This window comes from Solenopsis invicta, chromosome 15 (assembly GCF_016802725.1).
Source record: "Solenopsis invicta isolate M01_SB chromosome 15, UNIL_Sinv_3.0, whole genome shotgun sequence".
In the NCBI taxonomy this organism is placed as follows: domain Eukaryota; kingdom Metazoa; phylum Arthropoda; class Insecta; order Hymenoptera; family Formicidae; genus Solenopsis; species Solenopsis invicta.
Genome location: NC_052678.1, coordinates 11,219,668 through 11,236,998, shown reverse-complemented (window position 1 = coordinate 11,236,998; position 17,331 = coordinate 11,219,668). Strand labels below are relative to the sequence as shown.

Genomic DNA, 17,331 nt, shown 5'->3' with positions numbered 1-17,331 from the left:
GCACGGATTGGCCGCGTCCGCCAGAACCACCAATCAAACGCAGACAGAGTATGAGCGTAAACGTGATCATCAAGCGAGTAGGTCACAACAACGCGACATAACCTAACAAAAGAACCGGAGTCATCGGTTGATGGGCGATTTACGGTGTTTTTAGCGATTCCAATAAAACTCGGCAACATTCAGTCACCTCCAGGAAATACAGCAGGCCAGGGCGCGATGAAGGAACCGGAAGCGGATCCGAAGAACATCATCAAGAGCAGAGAATTGCTTTACAGATTGATGATCAGGTTGTTTATAATAGTTTCTTTCGCAAGTACTTTCTTGAATTTCGCTGTTAATATTCTTGTATAAAACGCGATTTTTACGTAAACGCCAAATCGCAGGTGTAATCTGTAGCTTCATCAATAGATAACAAAAGTAAAATATATGTAATGGATTAACAAGTAAATCATATTGAATATTTCAGTCAGCTGTTCTACGATGGTCATCAGACACTAGCCGTGCAGTTATCTAATGTAATACAGGCAGAACCGCCATGTCCACCCTCAGATCGATTACTCCATTTGATGTTGATTGGGGCTGCCCATGAGCCAGATCGTTCCAAGAAAGATAATAGCACTAGCATATCTACATTTGCATCGAGTTTTGACAACACTTTAGGTCCTGGATTAGATCTAGAATTTGAAACGGAAACTCAGACTCAAGCTCCAGAACCTGCACAATATGAAACAGCATATGTCACATCTCATAAAGGAAACTGTAGGGCTGGAGCTTTTTCATCTGATGGTCAGTTGATAGCTACTGGCTCTGTAGATGCCTCTATCAAGATCTTAGATGTGGACAGAATGCTGGCCAAGTCTGCACCAGAAGAGATTGCACCTGGAGATCAAACTGGAGGTCATCCAGTTATAAGAACTTTATATGATCACTTGGAGGAAGTAACCTGTTTGGAGTTTCATCCTAGAGAGCCTATACTTGTGTCCGGCAGTCGTGATTTCTCTGTAAAATTGTTCGATTTTAGTAAAGCCAGCGTCAAGAAGGCATTCAGAACTATCACAGACGCGGATCAAATTCGATGTCTGTCTTTCCATCCAACCGGAGATTTTCTCATAGTTGGAACTAATCATCCGGTAGTTAGATTGTACGATGTCAATACCGCACAGTGCTTTGTGTGCAGTATACCAAGTCATCAACATACAGCCGGGATAACGAGTATCAAGTACTCGCCAGATGCAAAGACTTACGCATCGGCGGGAAAAGATGGTAGTATCAAACTTTGGGATGGCGTGTCGAATCGATGTGTGAACACCTTTGCAAAAGCACACGACGGTTATGAAGTATGCTCGGTGATCTTTACGAGGAATGGCAAGGTAGTATTTCTAGCAGTAACGCTGCACAAAATTTTTATGTAAATTACTGTGAAAATTTATCAACTTATTTCTAAGTAATGATTAATCATACAATTTTGGATTCCAGTATTTATTGTCCTCAGGGAAAGATTCCTTGATAAAATTATGGGAATTATCGACTAGCAGATGTCTAATAGCATATACAGGTGCTGGAACTACAGGTAAAAGACTATAAATGCGTTTAGAATATTTGGAATATGCTTGGTGTGGTATGCTGCATTAACTTTACAATAACACAGTTGCGAATATACGACTTACTATATGACTTTCTACAGGTAAACAAGAACATAAGGCACAGGCTATTTTTAATCATACCGAAGATTATGTAATGTTTCCTGATGAAGCCACTACTTCATTGTGCGCTTGGAATTCTCGGAACGCATCAAGAAAGCAGTTACTGTCTTTAGGTCACAACGGTCCTGTGAGAATGATCGTGCATTCACCGACAGCTCCTGCGTTTTTGACATGCAGCGACGATTTTAGAGCAAGATTCTGGTTTCGAAGAATGCCAACGCACTAATGCTTCATTGTTAAAATTTAAAGAACACTAATAGCAGAACAATTTTTTCTGATAATTTCTATTTTATAGAGTAGAGTACGCGGAGATTAAAAGACATTTAAGATCGGACACATCAGTATAATTATGAGAAAGAAAACGAAAAATAGGTATTTATATCATATTTCGTTTTATTTAGATTCTAAGCAACAAATATTGCAGATCTTATTTATATTAACTCTAATAAAATTTTTTTCTGAATTTTTATACGTATTGGAACACTTTTCAGAAATATTGAGAAAATATACATCTTTTCTCAGAATATTTCATACATGTAAATAATGAGATGGTCTAAGATTCATATAAAAAATCTGAGAAATTTTCTAAAAAGCTTTTAAATATAAAGTTTTATATAGAAATTCTGAAATGTACATAATAAAAAGTTTGAAAAATTTATATGAAAAATTCTGAGGATCATTTTATAATCCCAGTGAAATTTTTCTTTTTAATTTTTTCTATTTATTTTTCACAATTTTTATGTAAATTTTAGAATTTTTATATAATTTTATAACTTTTTAGAAAATTTCTCAAATTTCTTACAAATCTTAGGATATTTAGAATTCACATATATGAAAAATACTCAAAAATATAGATTTTTTCAATATTTATTTCTGAAGTGTTCCAATTCGTATAAAAATTCTGAAATAAAATTTTCTTTAGGGAAACCATAAGTATGTGTATGTATTATACATATATATATATATATATATATATATATATATATATACATATACATATATATATGATTCTTATATAAATTTTAATATTTATATGTTTCATAATATGCAAAGAAGTATACAAATTTTCATCTTTAAAGCAGCATATATAATTAAAAAATCCTGAAACGATTATCTTACAAACCCATGTCGACTGTGATTAAACAACGTATGAGTAAACAATATAGAATGTTTTTTGAATCAGGTAGGTAAAATAAATATGCGAGGTAATGTTAATTACAATTCAATATTGGTTCGTAAAAATTATTTTTTAAGTTGCTGGCGAGAATCTTCATCAAAATTATACCGGCTTTAAATTCTGCGGCGGCATTTAACACTGCAATTACATTTTTAATTATTGTAAAGAGAACATTGCTCGTGTTGAAGTACGGCAGTAAGTGGGTGCGATTCTACGAAATAAAAAACAAAAGATACATAGGAAATTATGTTTGATTTTCTTTTGTACACGAGATTGGAAGGTATGTACTACGTAGAATCGCATTACTAATGGCGTGAATCGAGCTTCGTTTTTTTACGTTAATAAAGAAAAAAGATCGACACGAGACGCAGCGTAGAATCCCGCCAGCGAGATCACGGAGTCGCGTGTGCGTCGCTACGCGCGTAGTTGGGAGAGGCGACGCGGGGAGGCGCGCCGAACTCCCGCTCTGAGGTTTGACGAGGTGTCACGTGACCCACGCTAACCGCCATCTTTCCTCATCGTATAAACAGTGCGACCGGGCGCAGCGCGAATTCTCGTCGTGGAATCGTGGATTTCCCAGTGTTTTTGAGTGATTCGCACGCAAAGAGATGTCCGACGCCAAGACGGAGACCAAGAGCGACAACAACATCGAGGATGCGTCCAAGGTAAGCGAGCCGGCGGGCACGTCAGAAACACCTTCGTCAAGCCGAGTTTTCATGCCGTGAGCGGCGTGTGCGAGCGGCGGTGAGCTCCCCTCCCCCGCCGAATATCACGGCCGCGGGGACGCTTCTTCGTCCTTCCGCGCGTACTCCCGGGGCCCCGGGTGAGCGTCGACCGACCAACGTTGCGCCGCGTCGTGACGACGCGATCGCGCCATGTGGTAAGCCTGTGCCGCGTCTGTCGGGCACGGCGCCGCACACCTCCGCGCCAACCGACCGGTCGCTCGCTTGCCCGCCCGTCCATCCATCCATCTATCCATCCATCCATCCATCCATCCGTCCGTCCGTCCTATATGCCTGCCTCTGCCTGCTGCCTTCCTTTCCTCCGACGTGAATTTTTCGTAGCTGCGCCGTACGTATATACGCACATCCTCTCCCATCATCGCCAAAGATGGTGGATGTTTTTTTTTTGAGCGACCGGGGAGGACCACTGCCGTCGCCGCCACTCCATCTCTCTGTCTCTCTCACTCTCATTCGTTCGCACGCTGTACATCTCGGTGCCGCGCGAAAAGGCGGGAAATTACCATAGCTCGCGGCGTCGCGCCAGGAACGTGGCCGCGGCGACGTATCACGCGATGGCCGTCGTCGGCGGCGACGCCGCGTCCACGTTCGTGAGACGCCACCGCGCCGTCGACGACGGACAGAAGCCGCGCGCGCGAGGCGTAGATGTTGGCGACGATGCGGGCGGGCGGGCGGACGGGTGCAAAATGGCGGGAAACTTAAACGTCGTGGCGTTCGGCCGACCACGGTTCAACGGTCTTCGACGCGATAATCTTATCGCGTCGAGCGTCGTGATTATCGTGTCATGTCGCGTGGTGCCGTGCACTCGTCGCTCATCCACGCTCTTTCTGCACGGCTTCCAACTCTCGAACAATCTCGAGACATCGACAAGCGCGCGCGCGCGCGTGCGACTCCGTAACAGACGTATGGTACGCTTCTCACAAGGAGAAATATGGATACATGCACGCACGCACACTCTCGTCGACGCTGCATGCGCGTGCGCGCGGCCGTACGTGTGCGCAAGATATGTATTCGTGTAGGAGAGCAGATGAATAGGAAGTTTGATTTTTACAGGAACAGTCGACGGAGGAGAAACCGACTCCGACGAAAAACAAACGAAGCGGCAGCAAGAGGCTTTCTACTCTCGAGAGGACCGCTCAGGAAGGCGAGGCGATCATAAAGGTGCGTCTCGTCGCGGCTCGCGGCGATTATCTAAAGCAGGAAAAATCTTTTCTCGGATTGGATCAAACCGGCTTATCGTACGTTCCAAAAATCTTCGTCGAGGTCTCACTGGTCAAGGTCCCCACCTCTTTCTCCCCTCCCCTCGTCCTTGCTTATTTCCCTCCGTTTTAGTCTCTCCGTCGTAGATTTTGCCTGCTGCTGCTGCGTACGTGAGCGTTACACGACGTCAGGAGTGGGGGAAGTCAATTGGTTGAGGTGGGGACAGCGAGAAGGGAAATAAGCGCCCTCGGCGTGGCACGAGAAACCAATCGTTGCGTAGGCGCCAATTACAAATTGCTAATTATCTGATGTTAGAAATCGACAAATGTTAATTAGAATGAAATTATAATTTGAGCTACGGTAATGATGGAGTATATTATAAAATACTGTGTCTTGCTAATGGCAACTTGTAGGCACTGTAGGCTTTTCAAGGAAAAAAAAAAATCATTTGACATGAATCTTAAAGTTGTGTTTCCTTGATGCAGAAGCACTTGATTGTTGATTTCAAAACATTTACAGGGCATGAACAAACCCGTCGTTGAGGTAGAAGGCAGAAGACGCACTCGCAGTTCAGCCAGAGGCCTAACTTCGACAACGCCAGTACCATCGCCACCTAAGAAAGAGAAGAGGGAAACATCGACGCGGGGCGGCGGCGGTGGTGGTCGCGGACGTGGACGTCCTAAGAGGCAGGAGAAGAACAATGAGAACAACACGGACGAAGAAACGTCCAATAACAAAAGCGAAAAGCACACGGAAGATGAGTCTACAAAGATGGAGATAGATGAGGAGAAGGAGGAGAAAGAGGAGAAAGAGGGCAAGGTGATACAAAACGAAGACAAAAACGCAGAGGGCGTAGACAGTAAAGATAGTAAAGATGCTGAGAAAGTGGCCGATGCAAATTCCAAGGACGAGAAAGTGACGGAGGAGTCAGAGAACGTGATGGATGAAACTAAGAGCACTGCTCCTAGTGAAGAAAAGAAGCAGGAGGAAATGAAGGACAGCTCGGACTCGAGTCAAGATGCGACAGACACAGCAGCAGAAGCGCCGCCTTTATCATCATCATCATCATCGGAGTCCCAGAATCCCTCCAACACTGTTACTACCGAGGAAAACAAGGAATAACCTCCCTTCGCCTGTTTTACCACTACTTTTATGTAAGTATCTCGCAATCTGTGATCCCTTTGAGATTGCTGAGTTTTTTTAAATGTACAATTTGTAAATCAAATATTATCTTCCTTCGAACCATATGAAATTACATTTAGCATATAATAAGCAATTTATGAGCGATATTAACATGAAATTTCTTTTACTGTAGGAGGTACCAAGGCGGCGCACATATTGGGGTCACACAAATCCAGTCCCCCTCGTCTATTTTAACTAATTAACACCTTCTTGTCGATCGTTGCTTCAACCAGCGCATTAAAGTTCCGCTTTTATTTTGTCATCTTTAGAGGTAACGCAGCTTTCTGAAAAATATAACAAAATGCTGTAGAGCCTACGTTAGCATGAATTAGCGTTGAAATGGACTCATTTTCTCTCTCTCTCTCTCTCTCTCTCTCTCTCTCTCTCTCTCTTCCGCTATATTTTCATAGAAAAAAATTCCAAAACGATTATAATCTATATTAAGCTGGGAATATGGATTTTTACATAACATAAAAAAATTTACTAATTGGAATCCTTTACTTCCCTTTTTAGGATAGAGATAAAGGACTGATTGGTAAATTCTTTTATATATTATGCATTAAATGCGCAAAAGTCTATGCTCCTGACTTTATTATAGTACCCTGAGAAGATTATAATAATCTCAATTATTGATTTAGCGTTAATTGTCGATGTAATTTGATCTTATAATATATTTGATTTTAACTGTTTAGACAGTTTTTAAATCAATTTTGACTCTTCGTGCTGTTTCTTTCTGCTTTATTACTATTAATACCTTCAAGTATCACTTGTAAGGCTTGATCGCCAGATCAATTTTTCTTTAACCTGATGATTACAACAGATGTTCTTTTATGGTGTTCTATATGTAGAATGTATATTATATTTATATATTTTAAATTTTATTCTGTTTTTGTCGAGTAATATAAAAATCTTGTCATTGCGCTGGTTAATTAGCGATAAGCAACGCGAGGTGTAGAGCATACGTTGTTCATGTACAATGATAATATTATTGTAAAATATATTTAATATGGACTTATATAGAGAGAAGTTGTTTTCAAATCAGAGCTGATATCCAGGTTCTATAGCATAACGCCTATGATTCAGATCTGATGTGGAAGTAGCTAAAGATTAATTCGTACATAGCAAATTACTGTAATACCTTTATCGTATATAAATAGTGACTGAATGAAGTGGAATATATGAGAACTATGGTGAAATGATTTCTCTTTTTCATGGATTAAGCGGAAATAAAATTTCTGAGAAACGCGTTGCAGCGTCATCTATGTTTTCCTCCCTCGCATAAGTATCTATTAATGTTTAATTGATCTAATCCTTATTTTCTCCTCTAAACTAACATTTCAACAGATTGGTTTTTTTTACTCCTCAAAGTGATCTCAGAAAAAAGTGTTGGTTATCAAGTGGAAATTTCTCACTGTCATCTCATTCGCTCGAAATCATTGATTTTTTTATTGCGAGATCTTTCAGCGCATCCCTGTTTTTATTAGTCCAATATTAAATATGTTAATATTATTGTGTATTTGAACTGTGTTGCGAATGTACAGATTAGATTATACAATTGATGCACTTATATCTAAAGGGACTCGCACACACTTGAGACACCAATAATACGCGAATCTAATATAATATCATGTCATACTATGTAAATGTGTGCAATGAAGAGATTCTCGTAGAAACGCGGGGATCTCGCGAGGATGCAATGAAAATTATCATTATGTACTACGCGATAAAACTTGAAGGATTTTCAGACCTTTAATACCAAATAGGTTTTGATCTTATACACCAAGTATATAACAGCACGAATATAAATATTTCCTTGTAAGTTGCACTTCCGAAGGATGTTTAACGATACTGTACGTAACGTTACGAAGAATAGGATCTTATCATTCCATTTGTCTTTCTTTTTTTTTGTTTTGTTTTGTTGTATCAATGATATGACAAAAGATTCACGAGTATGTCCACCTGAGATTTTCGATTGTAAATAGTGAAGATCAAGTGTAATATACGTGTAAATAGTTTAACCTTAAGCTTCGTGTATCACACTGGACCTTTTCTTGATTACCTTGTGAAATCTCAGTTGTTAGAGTGCCTCTAGCGTTAGCACGTTGTATGATATACGAGCGTAGAATTCCGCCAATTAAAATCAAAACCAAGCCCTGTAATAGCGAGTTTACGTAAACTTTACCGCTTTTAAGATGTATCGTAGAGATAAAATTTTCTTTTTTGTATGTATATCTTACATGGGGGAGATTATTGTACGGTTCGATATTAGAATTTCTATGAAATATATATGCATATGTAAGAGTGTCCCGTTTCGTTGACGATTAACTGAATCACGTTTGTCCATACCAATTTTTTATTTTAATATTTATACAAGTCAAAAGTTTACAATATATACGTAGATTTTATCTATTATGCGCGGTGTTCTTGTAAACTATTGTGAGAATAGTTTTGATTTAAAAAATCTTGATAAACTGTGGCTTCCTTTTGTACAAGTTGCATAATAAATGTCTAAGAGATTGCATTATGCTCTTCTGAAAGTTTTTTAAAAACTTCAGATAAAACATCGACGTGCTCGCGTTTGTGTCAAAGTCACTTCGATTTATTCAGTGACAATCGTAAAGACAGGCGAATTCTGTGTCATAATTTATTAAATTCAATTATATAATAATCTGGATTAAGCCCTTAAAAAAACTTTTAGACTCTCTATCTTATTTAAAATACAAAACCAGAAAGGCTAAGTTACAAGCAAAAGAAAAATATAGTAAAGGAAAAGTGTTTGCTTGAAAGAAATTTAAGGAAACTACAAATAAAGTGGGACAATTAAATCTTTCTATATCATTTATTCGCAAAAGGTTTTAGCAAAAGTTGTATAAAGGTTAATGTTAAGTAAAAAATTGTATAAATGTTGAGAAACTTAAGTAAACTTAATATTATTTAACGGATTATAAGATCTTAACTCTTATGCTATATATTGATTCTTAAATATTTGTAGAGTAAGCCCGGATATTTTTTGAGATATATATATATATATATATATATATATATATATATATATATATATATATATATATATATATATATATATATATATATTTATATATCAGTTCGAAAATAATGAGCGAGGTTTGATATAATTGTTAAGGCTTGATAACTATTAATAAGACTTAATAATAATTCCAATAGAGATAAATACATAATTTATTCCAATGAAGATGTTAGTCATTTCGTTTACGATATTTGTCGGTATTTTATTCAATAAGAAATATATCGAATAATTATAATTATTAATAAAGATAATTTTCAATGATTTAAAATATCGAGAAACATCGTTAACCAAATGTGGAATATTTTTGCAAGAGGCAAAATAGGAATGTTATCAATTTATGCATTTGCCATTACATTATTCTGTAATTTTTTTTTATGAAGAAACTTTATAATTGCATTAGGATAATGTTGAGACTCGAGATAAATTTCAGTCTCACATACGCACAATCTTTTTCTTTTAAACTAAGTCTATAAAAGTCTCAAGTGTCTGTTTAAATTGTTTAACATTGGTATAGATTAGCTGTGTCAAAGCTGTGTAAGGTCTCTCTTACGTCAATCTATAATGTATTATATAAATTTGCATACACAGCTCACGAAGATGCAAGATTACATTTTAATACTTTGTATAATAGAGCTTTGTATATGACACAGGAATTTTGGAAAATTAAACAGGAAACGAACTCGTCGACTTCTAATAAGAAGAATCACAAGTAGTAAACATGTACTTTGCTCCACAGTTGCTCTTATCTTTCAGAATAGCTAAATTTTCTGTGGTTCTCTCTCTTATCGCTACTATAGTCATTTTTAATATATCATTATTCTTATTTTTATTGCGATAAATTTTATTTATTTTATAACTACTATTAATCTTCGGGATATTATTTTCAACGAATGGAACACACTTCATTAATACTATTTTTAATTGTTACCTCAGTATAAATTTGATCTTATGACCATCAGTCTTCAGAATGTGTAATCTACAGTGAAGTGCCTTTCGGAATGGCACATTGTCCGTTAGCGGATGGTTCTATGATCGGAGCTGAACCTGAAGTAGGACCTACACATTGAAGAATATAGGAAGGCTGAGGTTCCAATGTCGGGCTCCATTGTTCTTGCATGTGTGACGGCGGCGGCGGTACAGGGTGATATTGCATCGACTGCGGATATATTATCGGTTGTGAGTACATCATTGATTGGCCGTTTGTTGACGAATGACTTGATTGGTAAGCCTCGTTCGTGGTATAGAAATGCTGTGGGTACGATGGAGCTACAGCTCCATTCTCCACAACTGTGTCGACGTGCTGAGGCGATAAATATGGCATGGGCATATAACTACCATTTCCCAAGTAATACGAGGGATTTCCTGAATTTCCTTCGTTCATGTACTGTGGTGGAAGCTCGTGATACGGGTGCATCTGATTCGGAGTTGTATATTGCGGCAATACATAACCATTTGTGGGACCAGCTACCATAGGCGCTATTTGAGACGATATCGGATCCCAATGATGTTGTAATTGTAGCATATGTATATCGTGTCTTCGCGCGTCATACGAATTCATAGAACCATTTGGCATCGTTGCACTGTACTGATGACCAGAGTACTGTATATACGCTGCATTTTGTTGACGATTTCGTATCTTGTTACCTTAAAAAAAAAAAAAGTTTAAAATACATTATTTTTTCATAGCTTTTGCAAATTTTTGCGAAGCTGCATACGAAGGATGCATGTGCAGTAAGAGAATATATTATTCATGTAATTAGTCAAGTTTTTTTTCATATTTATATCTTTTGACTTACTCTTGAATCCCCTTCATATTCATAACAGTGATGCACACGTATAAAAAAAGCGTACATGCAGTTTAGAATTAAATTTTGTAAAGTAATATATAAAACAAAGATTATGTGCCGATTAAAAATTTCAAAATTTTATCATAATAAGTGCCATCAAAACGTTATGTCCAATTTAACATTTATTCATTTAAAATCTTTTAGAGATAAAATAAAATCCAGTAATTTTAAAGACGAAAAAAGTTGTATTCAAATTCACAACAGTCGAATCCAAAGAAATGGTAAATTAAAAACACGAGATAACAGAAAAAAGCTATAGTTATAAAAAAGTTATGAATTAATAAATTAATAATAAGAAATAATAAAACAAAATCAAAAAATTAGCTAAAGCAATGAATATTCTAATTTAAAAGTAAAATTTAAAATTAAATAACATTTTTGTTTTAGACTTTAAATTCACCCCTTAAAATATTTATATATTAAATTACATCGTTATTACCTTTAACAGTTCCAGTTTGCTTTCCTTTCTGATGAAACTGATACATGGAATCTTTTCCGCTCGAATTTTTTGATCCCTGCTTTGGCTGTTTTGCATTTTGCATACCGTTCAAATGCATTGAGTTTGAAATCTCTGCACTGGCATTTGCCCCCTCATTAGATGCTAACGAACAATTTTGCAAGTCGTTAACAAGATGATCCACTTCCTCTTGCACATACGGACCATCTATTTAAAAAATTATATATTGTAATACGAGTTTCATTATCGATTTTTTATATGGATTTTTATTCTTCTTACGGATATTCGATGGTGCACTTAAAGATGGCATGGCTTGATGATTGGGCCCATACATTATTCCGTAATAAGTTGGATTTAAAGTGCGGTAAGCGTCCTGTGCGAAAAATTATATATTTAATGGTCATGATAAATTATACTTTTCCATTTACTATACGTACCTCCAAAGGTAAATTATAAAAGGAATTCGATGTAAATGAATCTGAAAATAAAAATAAAAGGAGAACATTATTTATGTACATCATTACACACATCAATAGTATTATATCATGTCATTAGATACATACGATCTACTTGGTTCGGACCGTGTTCCCCAGTTACCGAGAAATTACCCGACATATACGGATAAGAATACGCGTTTTCTGAAGTAACATAAGATATATTTGGATTGCCACACATATTTATTTGTGAATTACCTGCAATCAATATAATGATGGCAGCTCAGTACACAAATTTCGATAAACTTTGAAAGATTGAAATTTCACATCCAATTGCAAGTAAATTATTTTGATTTGTAATATGAATTCATTACTTGGTGAGATTATATATGATTTGACAATTTGTTATAGTATTAACGATATTTTAAATTTGTTAAAAATCAATTAACAATTTCAATTTTATTATTTTAGCTAATATTATTATTATTATTAATACATACGTTCTTTCTTTAATTCAACTTGAGAAGCAAAACAAATATTTAAAAGACTAGTTAGTATTCCAGATATTTAAAAAATTTATAAGTATTTAAAATTATAATGTATATAACATATTTATTTAGAAATTACCATTGTAAGGCGAACAATAATTCTCATTTGATACTTTCGGTTTCGAGGTTGACTTCTGAAGACTATTACCAAAATTATTAGATTTTATTGCAGTCTTATTTCTTGGAGTATTGTTCATTCTTCTAAACACTAAATCAGGTTTTTTGCATTCTGCTGTTTCCTGCGTTACATTACTTGACATTACGGATTGTGAATGGGAATGATTGTCAGATGTAGTCACAGGTAAGGTATTAGCCTCTTCCTACAAAAAAAAGGCTGTAAGCATTTTTATAGTTCAAATATAAAGTCAACATGTTTACTTACGTTTGTCACAAGACTAGAAGAATCTTCTACAGAATGATTTTCTAACGTTAGATTTTTGTCTACTTTACTGAAATCAAAATCAACATATTTATAAAAAATCTAGTTTATTACAAAAATGTAAAAAGATATTATCTATAATAAGATAAAATGTAGACAATACAGTCTTATAGATACATACGGAAGTTCATGGTGATGTTCGTCAAATCCAGTTTCATTATTTATATTAACATTATCAACGTTATTATTACTATCATTATCTGTCAATACATTCTTTTTTATATTTCGCGTTTCATTCGTTATGGTATGGTCTTTTCTCTTTCGAGGGAAAGAATTATATGATTTTTTCCATCGTCGACCTAATTAAATATAAAATATAAATATAAAGTCCATTTTTCCAAGTAAAGAAATAATAATACTAATAAACGAACCTGAATCTGAAGTAACCAAATGATTTCTATCAATAGGTGTCCAACTTTTTGGCCTACTTTTTTTTACTAAAGGTAATGGCTTCAGAGCATCGTATGGAACAAATTTTTTCTCTCCCAGATCTTTGATAAAGACTAGCACTGGATCCTTTTCTGTGCTCATTTCTTGTATGTAACCATGAAGCCAAAGAGGCCCTTGCTTCAATTTTTGTTGCTCAATTCTATTGTTGATCTCATTAGTACATTTTGGCAAATTAAAACACATATTATTGTTGTTATTTCTATCACATTGCTCTAAATCATTTATACTAATCTGTATCAGACATTTGCCGCCGACTTGAAGCTCATTACTGTTGTATCTGTTCCAGCCTGCAGATTTTACCTCTATGCATACAAATAATTTTATTTTTAAAGGTCTCACTCTTGCTAAAAAAAAAAAATTTTTTTTTAATTCTTAAATTATACCTCGTTTTAATTCATGCCATATGTCTAACTCTATATTGCGATAATAGTCAGGAGCTAGCGCTTTTGCAACTTTATAAGGAATAAGTGGTGCTCCCTTCCAATCGGATTGAACTTCGTCTGTGTCATTATGTTCATTTTTTACTTTTTTGTATAAATCTTCAATCAATTGCCTACAAAAATATAATTAACTTAATTTTTCAAAAACAATCTATTTTTAATATTCAAAAACTTAAATGTTTAAATCATAATTCTCGTAATGAGCGTTATGCTTCGAGATCTGATTAGATAACTTACTCTCTAATGTCAAGATTTCCCTTTTGGAAAAATTTGTCATGTCTAAGTGCAGGAGTTCGATTATGTAGCATTTTATCCGCAACAGTCTTTATGTTAGGTATTTGAAACATATACTTGTATACAACCTCATACACAATGGCTATCAAAAAAAGAAAAAGATCATAAATTTTGAAAAAAATTTGTCTACATGGGAAAACTCGTCTATATTATAGTAGCTTGCATCAATGGGAAATGCCTACATACATTGACAGTATGCAGCTGATTGCACAAAAGCCATTGGATAAACAGGTTCATATTGTTTTGGTTCTGTGTGACAAAGCAACATAACACCTTTTTTAAAGCCATTATTAGTAATGTTTTCACATATCTGCTTCTCTCCACAGAATATAATTATGTCTCTTTTATACAACAATGACATGGCTTGAATTTCGATCACACCTCCCCATTCGGTAAAATACTGCATTTCTTTAAGATAGTAATCAAATGACATCGATACAGACTATAAAAAAGAAGAAAACAGAAAAATAAGCGTCAATTCTCTTGATACGAAAATGAACAACTATATAGATGCTTACATCCTTGAACAAGTGTCTTTTCTTCCTCATAAATTCTGTGCACTCTTTTCTAACTCGTAGATGATAATGTTGTGTATGATATACTTGTTCACTAATTGACCTGAACAAGCAGGTTGGATCTCTAGGAGTAGGTTTCCTAAAGTAACCTTCCTTTGCCAGCCATTGATCCACAGGCTCCTGTGTCCGCTTCGATATTCCTTTAGTTGACATTGTCATTCAATTTGTCACTAGAAACACACATCTGGCTAACAAAATATCTAATTCTTTTATAACTAAACATTTTAACATTTTATCTTCACACTACCTCTTATATGTGTTTTAGAACATTAGTTTTAACTATTCTTTTTCATGCTCTAATCATGGGATAGGTCTCAATTCAGTGAGAACTTGTTCCTTTTATTTCCTAAAAAGGGAATATTTATATGAATCATCAAAGAAAATTAATTGTGACAAATATAATTTGAATATTATACTTCTAGTTTTCTTGTATTTTAGTGATAAACTTTGTATTTATAATTTATTTTCTATTAAAGTTTATAAAACAATATTAGTAGTAAGAATAATTGATAAATAATAAATAAAAAAGCTATCCATCTTGTAATTATACATAAAGAATAAAAAGCAAATTTTTTCATTTGTTTTCTGATAAAAAAACAGATAGAAAACGATAGAGAGGTTCTCTAATTCAAAACAATAGAATTCTATTGTTTCAGGTTTCTGAACCTGAAACAATAGAATTCTATTGTTTTGAATTAGAGAACCTCTCTATCATTTTCTATCAGTTCTTTTATCAGGGTTGATTGATCAATCACATTATACACCAATGTAACTTTGTTGTTGGAAGAATAATGTGCATTAAACCAAGAATTAAAAAAAAACTTGCCTAAATATTTTATCTTATAAAATGAGGAACCTTAAGAAATCTGTGATATATAATTAAGGCCACAATCTTGCTTTGCACAAATGTAATCAATTTCTTGATTTAACTTGAAACAAGTTTTTTAATTCATGAACTGGACAGCAGAGTTGCATTTGCACAAAATGCAATTCGTCTACCAATGAAATAAAATTTTACAATTGCTAATTCTTAGAATTAGAAAAGGATAGAAAGTAACTCAGATAAAGTCAATCAGCATTGATACAAATGGTCTAAGGCACAAGAAATTGGCATAAAAAACATAAAAGGTTTGTTTTCATCTCCTCAAAATGAAAGCAAACCTTCTGCATTCCAGTAAAGCACTGATCTAATACAAATTCTAAAAACGATTTAAAAAAAGGAACAAAAAATCATTCTTTACGAGAAGATTCAGTCTAGAATATCCACCTAGCAACGCGAAGTACATGGAGATCCGACGAAAAAATTTCACAGCATGGCCATGTTATTGTGCTTTCGTGAACAGAGTGTAGAACAGAGATAAAAAACGCAATCATAAATTAGCACAGATTCCAAGTAATTGAACAGTAAGACATCAAGAATAGATCGACCGGTCAATTTTCTTGACCTTCGGCATCTTCACAAGATCGAACGGATACTTGCGATCGAACGAGAGACTAAAATGAAGATGAAAAGGGCTTGAAATAATTGATCACGTGAAGCGTAGAATTGCTTTCCCTGAAAGAAGAGGCTGACTTCCTCGTGATAGTCAAGGAAAAACTCTTGCGAGAAAAACCCATGAGGAAGAAAGGAGGGAAAAATATTTACCTTATTCTCCTTTTCATCTAGTCCTTCGGTACAACAACCTCGTGAAACTCGCGAAGCAACGGCCATTCGACTTTTCAAATACGAGTATGCGTAATATCTTCACCTCCCTCTCTTACCTGCTTGTTTTTCCTTTATGACGTCACAATGGCACGATTGGATACAACAACCAATTAACGATCATGCCAGGCATGCCAGTGGTGTCAAAAAGTAGACGCGGTGCCACCAATAAAAGTTCTCAATTAGATTGCGCTTGCGGCAAAATTCGCTTACGGTGCTCGAAATATTGTATTCAGGTCTCGGGACGATATTCATATATCGTTCGTCTTATATTTAAGATTTCTCAGCAGTCTCAGCACTGTGATTTAACAACACGAAGGAAAATTCCATATCGAGAACGATAAATCGCAAGCGACTTGTGAACCGATATATCTCATTGCGATTGGCCGAGGAAGCGATACGACTATTTCTCGATGAATTAAAGCAAGCTTTCAAAAGTATAAAAGTAGAATCGAAGATCTAATAATGTATAACACAAAGTCTAATAATTACATTAGCAATAGTGCAGAAAAATTTTTTAGTAATAGACAAACACGTCCGAATATGATAGACGGCTTCAAACGGACTCATTGGCCAATCATCACTAACCAATCGCGTGATTTTAAAGTTGTCACTTTACGACTTCCATTTTGATACATAAACAGATAGGCGCCAAATTTCAATTTGACTTTTGATTCTTGCTTCATTCTAAAAATTTCGATTTAATTCTTAGCTTACAAATATTTCAATGCCATTTAATTATGTTATTAATTAATCCTTCTCCGAATATTTATCTCTCTCTATAGGTTTCAAAAAGCAATATTATAGGATGATCTATAAATATTCAACGAAATAAAGAAATAGATTTTTCAATCTTTTTGTAAAGCCTTTTATAAACAATTGCGCATTTAATTGACACTGATTATTATGTAAATCCATTATATTAAGCTATCTATAGATCAGCTTGATTTTGCAGATTATCACATATCAGATTGTAAATTACTGTAAAAAAGAAAATTATTATAATTCTAATAATAATGTCGCATCTTGAATTCAATATTAAATGCGGCCAGCTTTCGATTCTTAACTTATTATTTATACATGACAAATAAAAACAA

At 35.2% G+C, this 17,331-nt stretch overlaps 3 protein-coding genes across 7 annotated transcripts; 2 read left to right on the top strand and 1 right to left on the bottom strand.

Annotated features, from left to right (window-relative positions):
- Window positions 1–19: 19 nt before the first annotated feature.
- LOC105197565 (cleavage stimulation factor subunit 1) lies at window positions 20–3,124 on the top strand. 2 transcript variants are annotated; one of them, XM_026139633.2, is made up of 6 exons: window positions 20–287; window positions 467–1,370; window positions 1,477–1,570; window positions 1,685–2,075; window positions 2,757–2,886; window positions 2,958–3,124. In XM_026139633.2, the coding sequence occupies exons 1-4, from the start codon at window positions 217–219 to the stop codon at window positions 1,927–1,929; spliced, it is 1,314 nt and encodes a 437-aa protein (XP_025995418.1). In that variant the 5' UTR covers window positions 20–216; the 3' UTR covers window positions 1,930–2,075; window positions 2,757–2,886; window positions 2,958–3,124. The 2 variants fall into 2 exon arrangements, with proteins under 2 accessions (XP_025995418.1, XP_039313829.1); XM_039457895.1 differs by having other exon boundaries at window positions 2,757–3,124.
- Window positions 3,125–3,318: 194 nt separating this feature from the next.
- LOC105197567 (chromosomal protein D1) lies at window positions 3,319–8,306 on the top strand. 2 transcript variants are annotated; one of them, XM_011163994.3, is made up of 4 exons: window positions 3,319–3,545; window positions 4,674–4,781; window positions 5,340–5,974; window positions 6,136–8,305. In XM_011163994.3, the coding sequence occupies exons 1-3, from the start codon at window positions 3,489–3,491 to the stop codon at window positions 5,940–5,942; spliced, it is 768 nt and encodes a 255-aa protein (XP_011162296.1). In that variant the 5' UTR covers window positions 3,319–3,488; the 3' UTR covers window positions 5,943–5,974; window positions 6,136–8,305. The 2 variants fall into 2 exon arrangements, with proteins under 2 accessions (XP_011162296.1, XP_039313832.1); XM_039457898.1 differs by lacking the exon at window positions 3,319–3,545 and adding an exon at window positions 4,292–4,528 and having other exon boundaries at window positions 6,136–8,306.
- A 1,063-nt stretch (window positions 8,307–9,369) lies between these two features.
- Window positions 9,370–16,976, bottom strand: LOC105197568. Of its 3 annotated transcripts, none has more exons than XM_011163995.3 (15): window positions 16,178–16,976; window positions 14,780–14,878; window positions 14,476–14,702; window positions 14,144–14,399; window positions 13,901–14,039; window positions 13,607–13,776; window positions 13,145–13,525; window positions 12,895–13,072; window positions 12,717–12,783; window positions 12,414–12,654; window positions 11,916–12,044; window positions 11,790–11,830; window positions 11,632–11,725; window positions 11,335–11,559; window positions 9,370–10,692 (listed from the first exon to the last, which is right to left on the bottom strand). In XM_011163995.3, the coding sequence occupies exons 3-15, from the start codon at window positions 14,689–14,691 to the stop codon at window positions 10,025–10,027; spliced, it is 2,805 nt and encodes a 934-aa protein (XP_011162297.2). In that variant the 5' UTR covers window positions 14,692–14,702; window positions 14,780–14,878; window positions 16,178–16,976; the 3' UTR covers window positions 9,370–10,024. The 3 variants fall into 3 exon arrangements, with proteins under 3 accessions (XP_011162297.2, XP_011162298.2, XP_039313827.1); XM_011163996.3 differs by having other exon boundaries at window positions 16,294–16,976; XM_039457893.1 differs by lacking the exon at window positions 16,178–16,976 and adding an exon at window positions 15,800–16,145.
- Between the last annotated feature and the right edge of the window lie 355 nt (window positions 16,977–17,331).

What these genes read in the sequence shown, in the direction of transcription:
- LOC105197565 (XM_026139633.2), top strand. Translation starts at nt 217, where the DNA reads ATGAAGGAACCGGAAGCGGATCCGAAGAACATCATCAAGAGCAGAGAA. An exon ending in TCTTTACGAGGAATGGCAAG is followed by an intron (nt 1,371 to 1,476) that starts GTAGTATTTCTA and finishes TTTGGATTCCAG; the next exon opens with TATTTATTGTCCTCAGGGAA. An exon ending in TACAGGTGCTGGAACTACAG is followed by an intron (nt 1,571 to 1,684) that starts GTAAAAGACTAT and finishes GACTTTCTACAG; the next exon opens with GTAAACAAGAACATAAGGCA.
- LOC105197567 (XM_039457898.1), top strand. Translation starts at nt 4,307, where the DNA reads ATGGCGGGAAACTTAAACGTCGTGGCGTTCGGCCGACCACGGTTCAAC. An exon ending in GACTCCGTAACAGACGTATG is followed by an intron (nt 4,529 to 4,673) that starts GTACGCTTCTCA and finishes TGATTTTTACAG; the next exon opens with GAACAGTCGACGGAGGAGAA. An exon ending in AAGGCGAGGCGATCATAAAG is followed by an intron (nt 4,782 to 5,339) that starts GTGCGTCTCGTC and finishes AAACATTTACAG; the next exon opens with GGCATGAACAAACCCGTCGT.
- LOC105197568 (XM_011163995.3), bottom strand. Translation starts at nt 14,691, where the DNA reads ATGACAATGTCAACTAAAGGAATATCGAAGCGGACACAGGAGCCTGTG. An exon ending in TTTATAATTTACCTTTGGAG is followed by an intron (nt 11,726 to 11,789) that starts GTACGTATAGTA and finishes TTTTTCGCACAG; the next exon opens with GACGCTTACCGCACTTTAAA. An exon ending in AAGTGCACCATCGAATATCC is followed by an intron (nt 11,560 to 11,631) that starts GTAAGAAGAATA and finishes TTTTTTAAATAG; the next exon opens with ATGGTCCGTATGTGCAAGAG.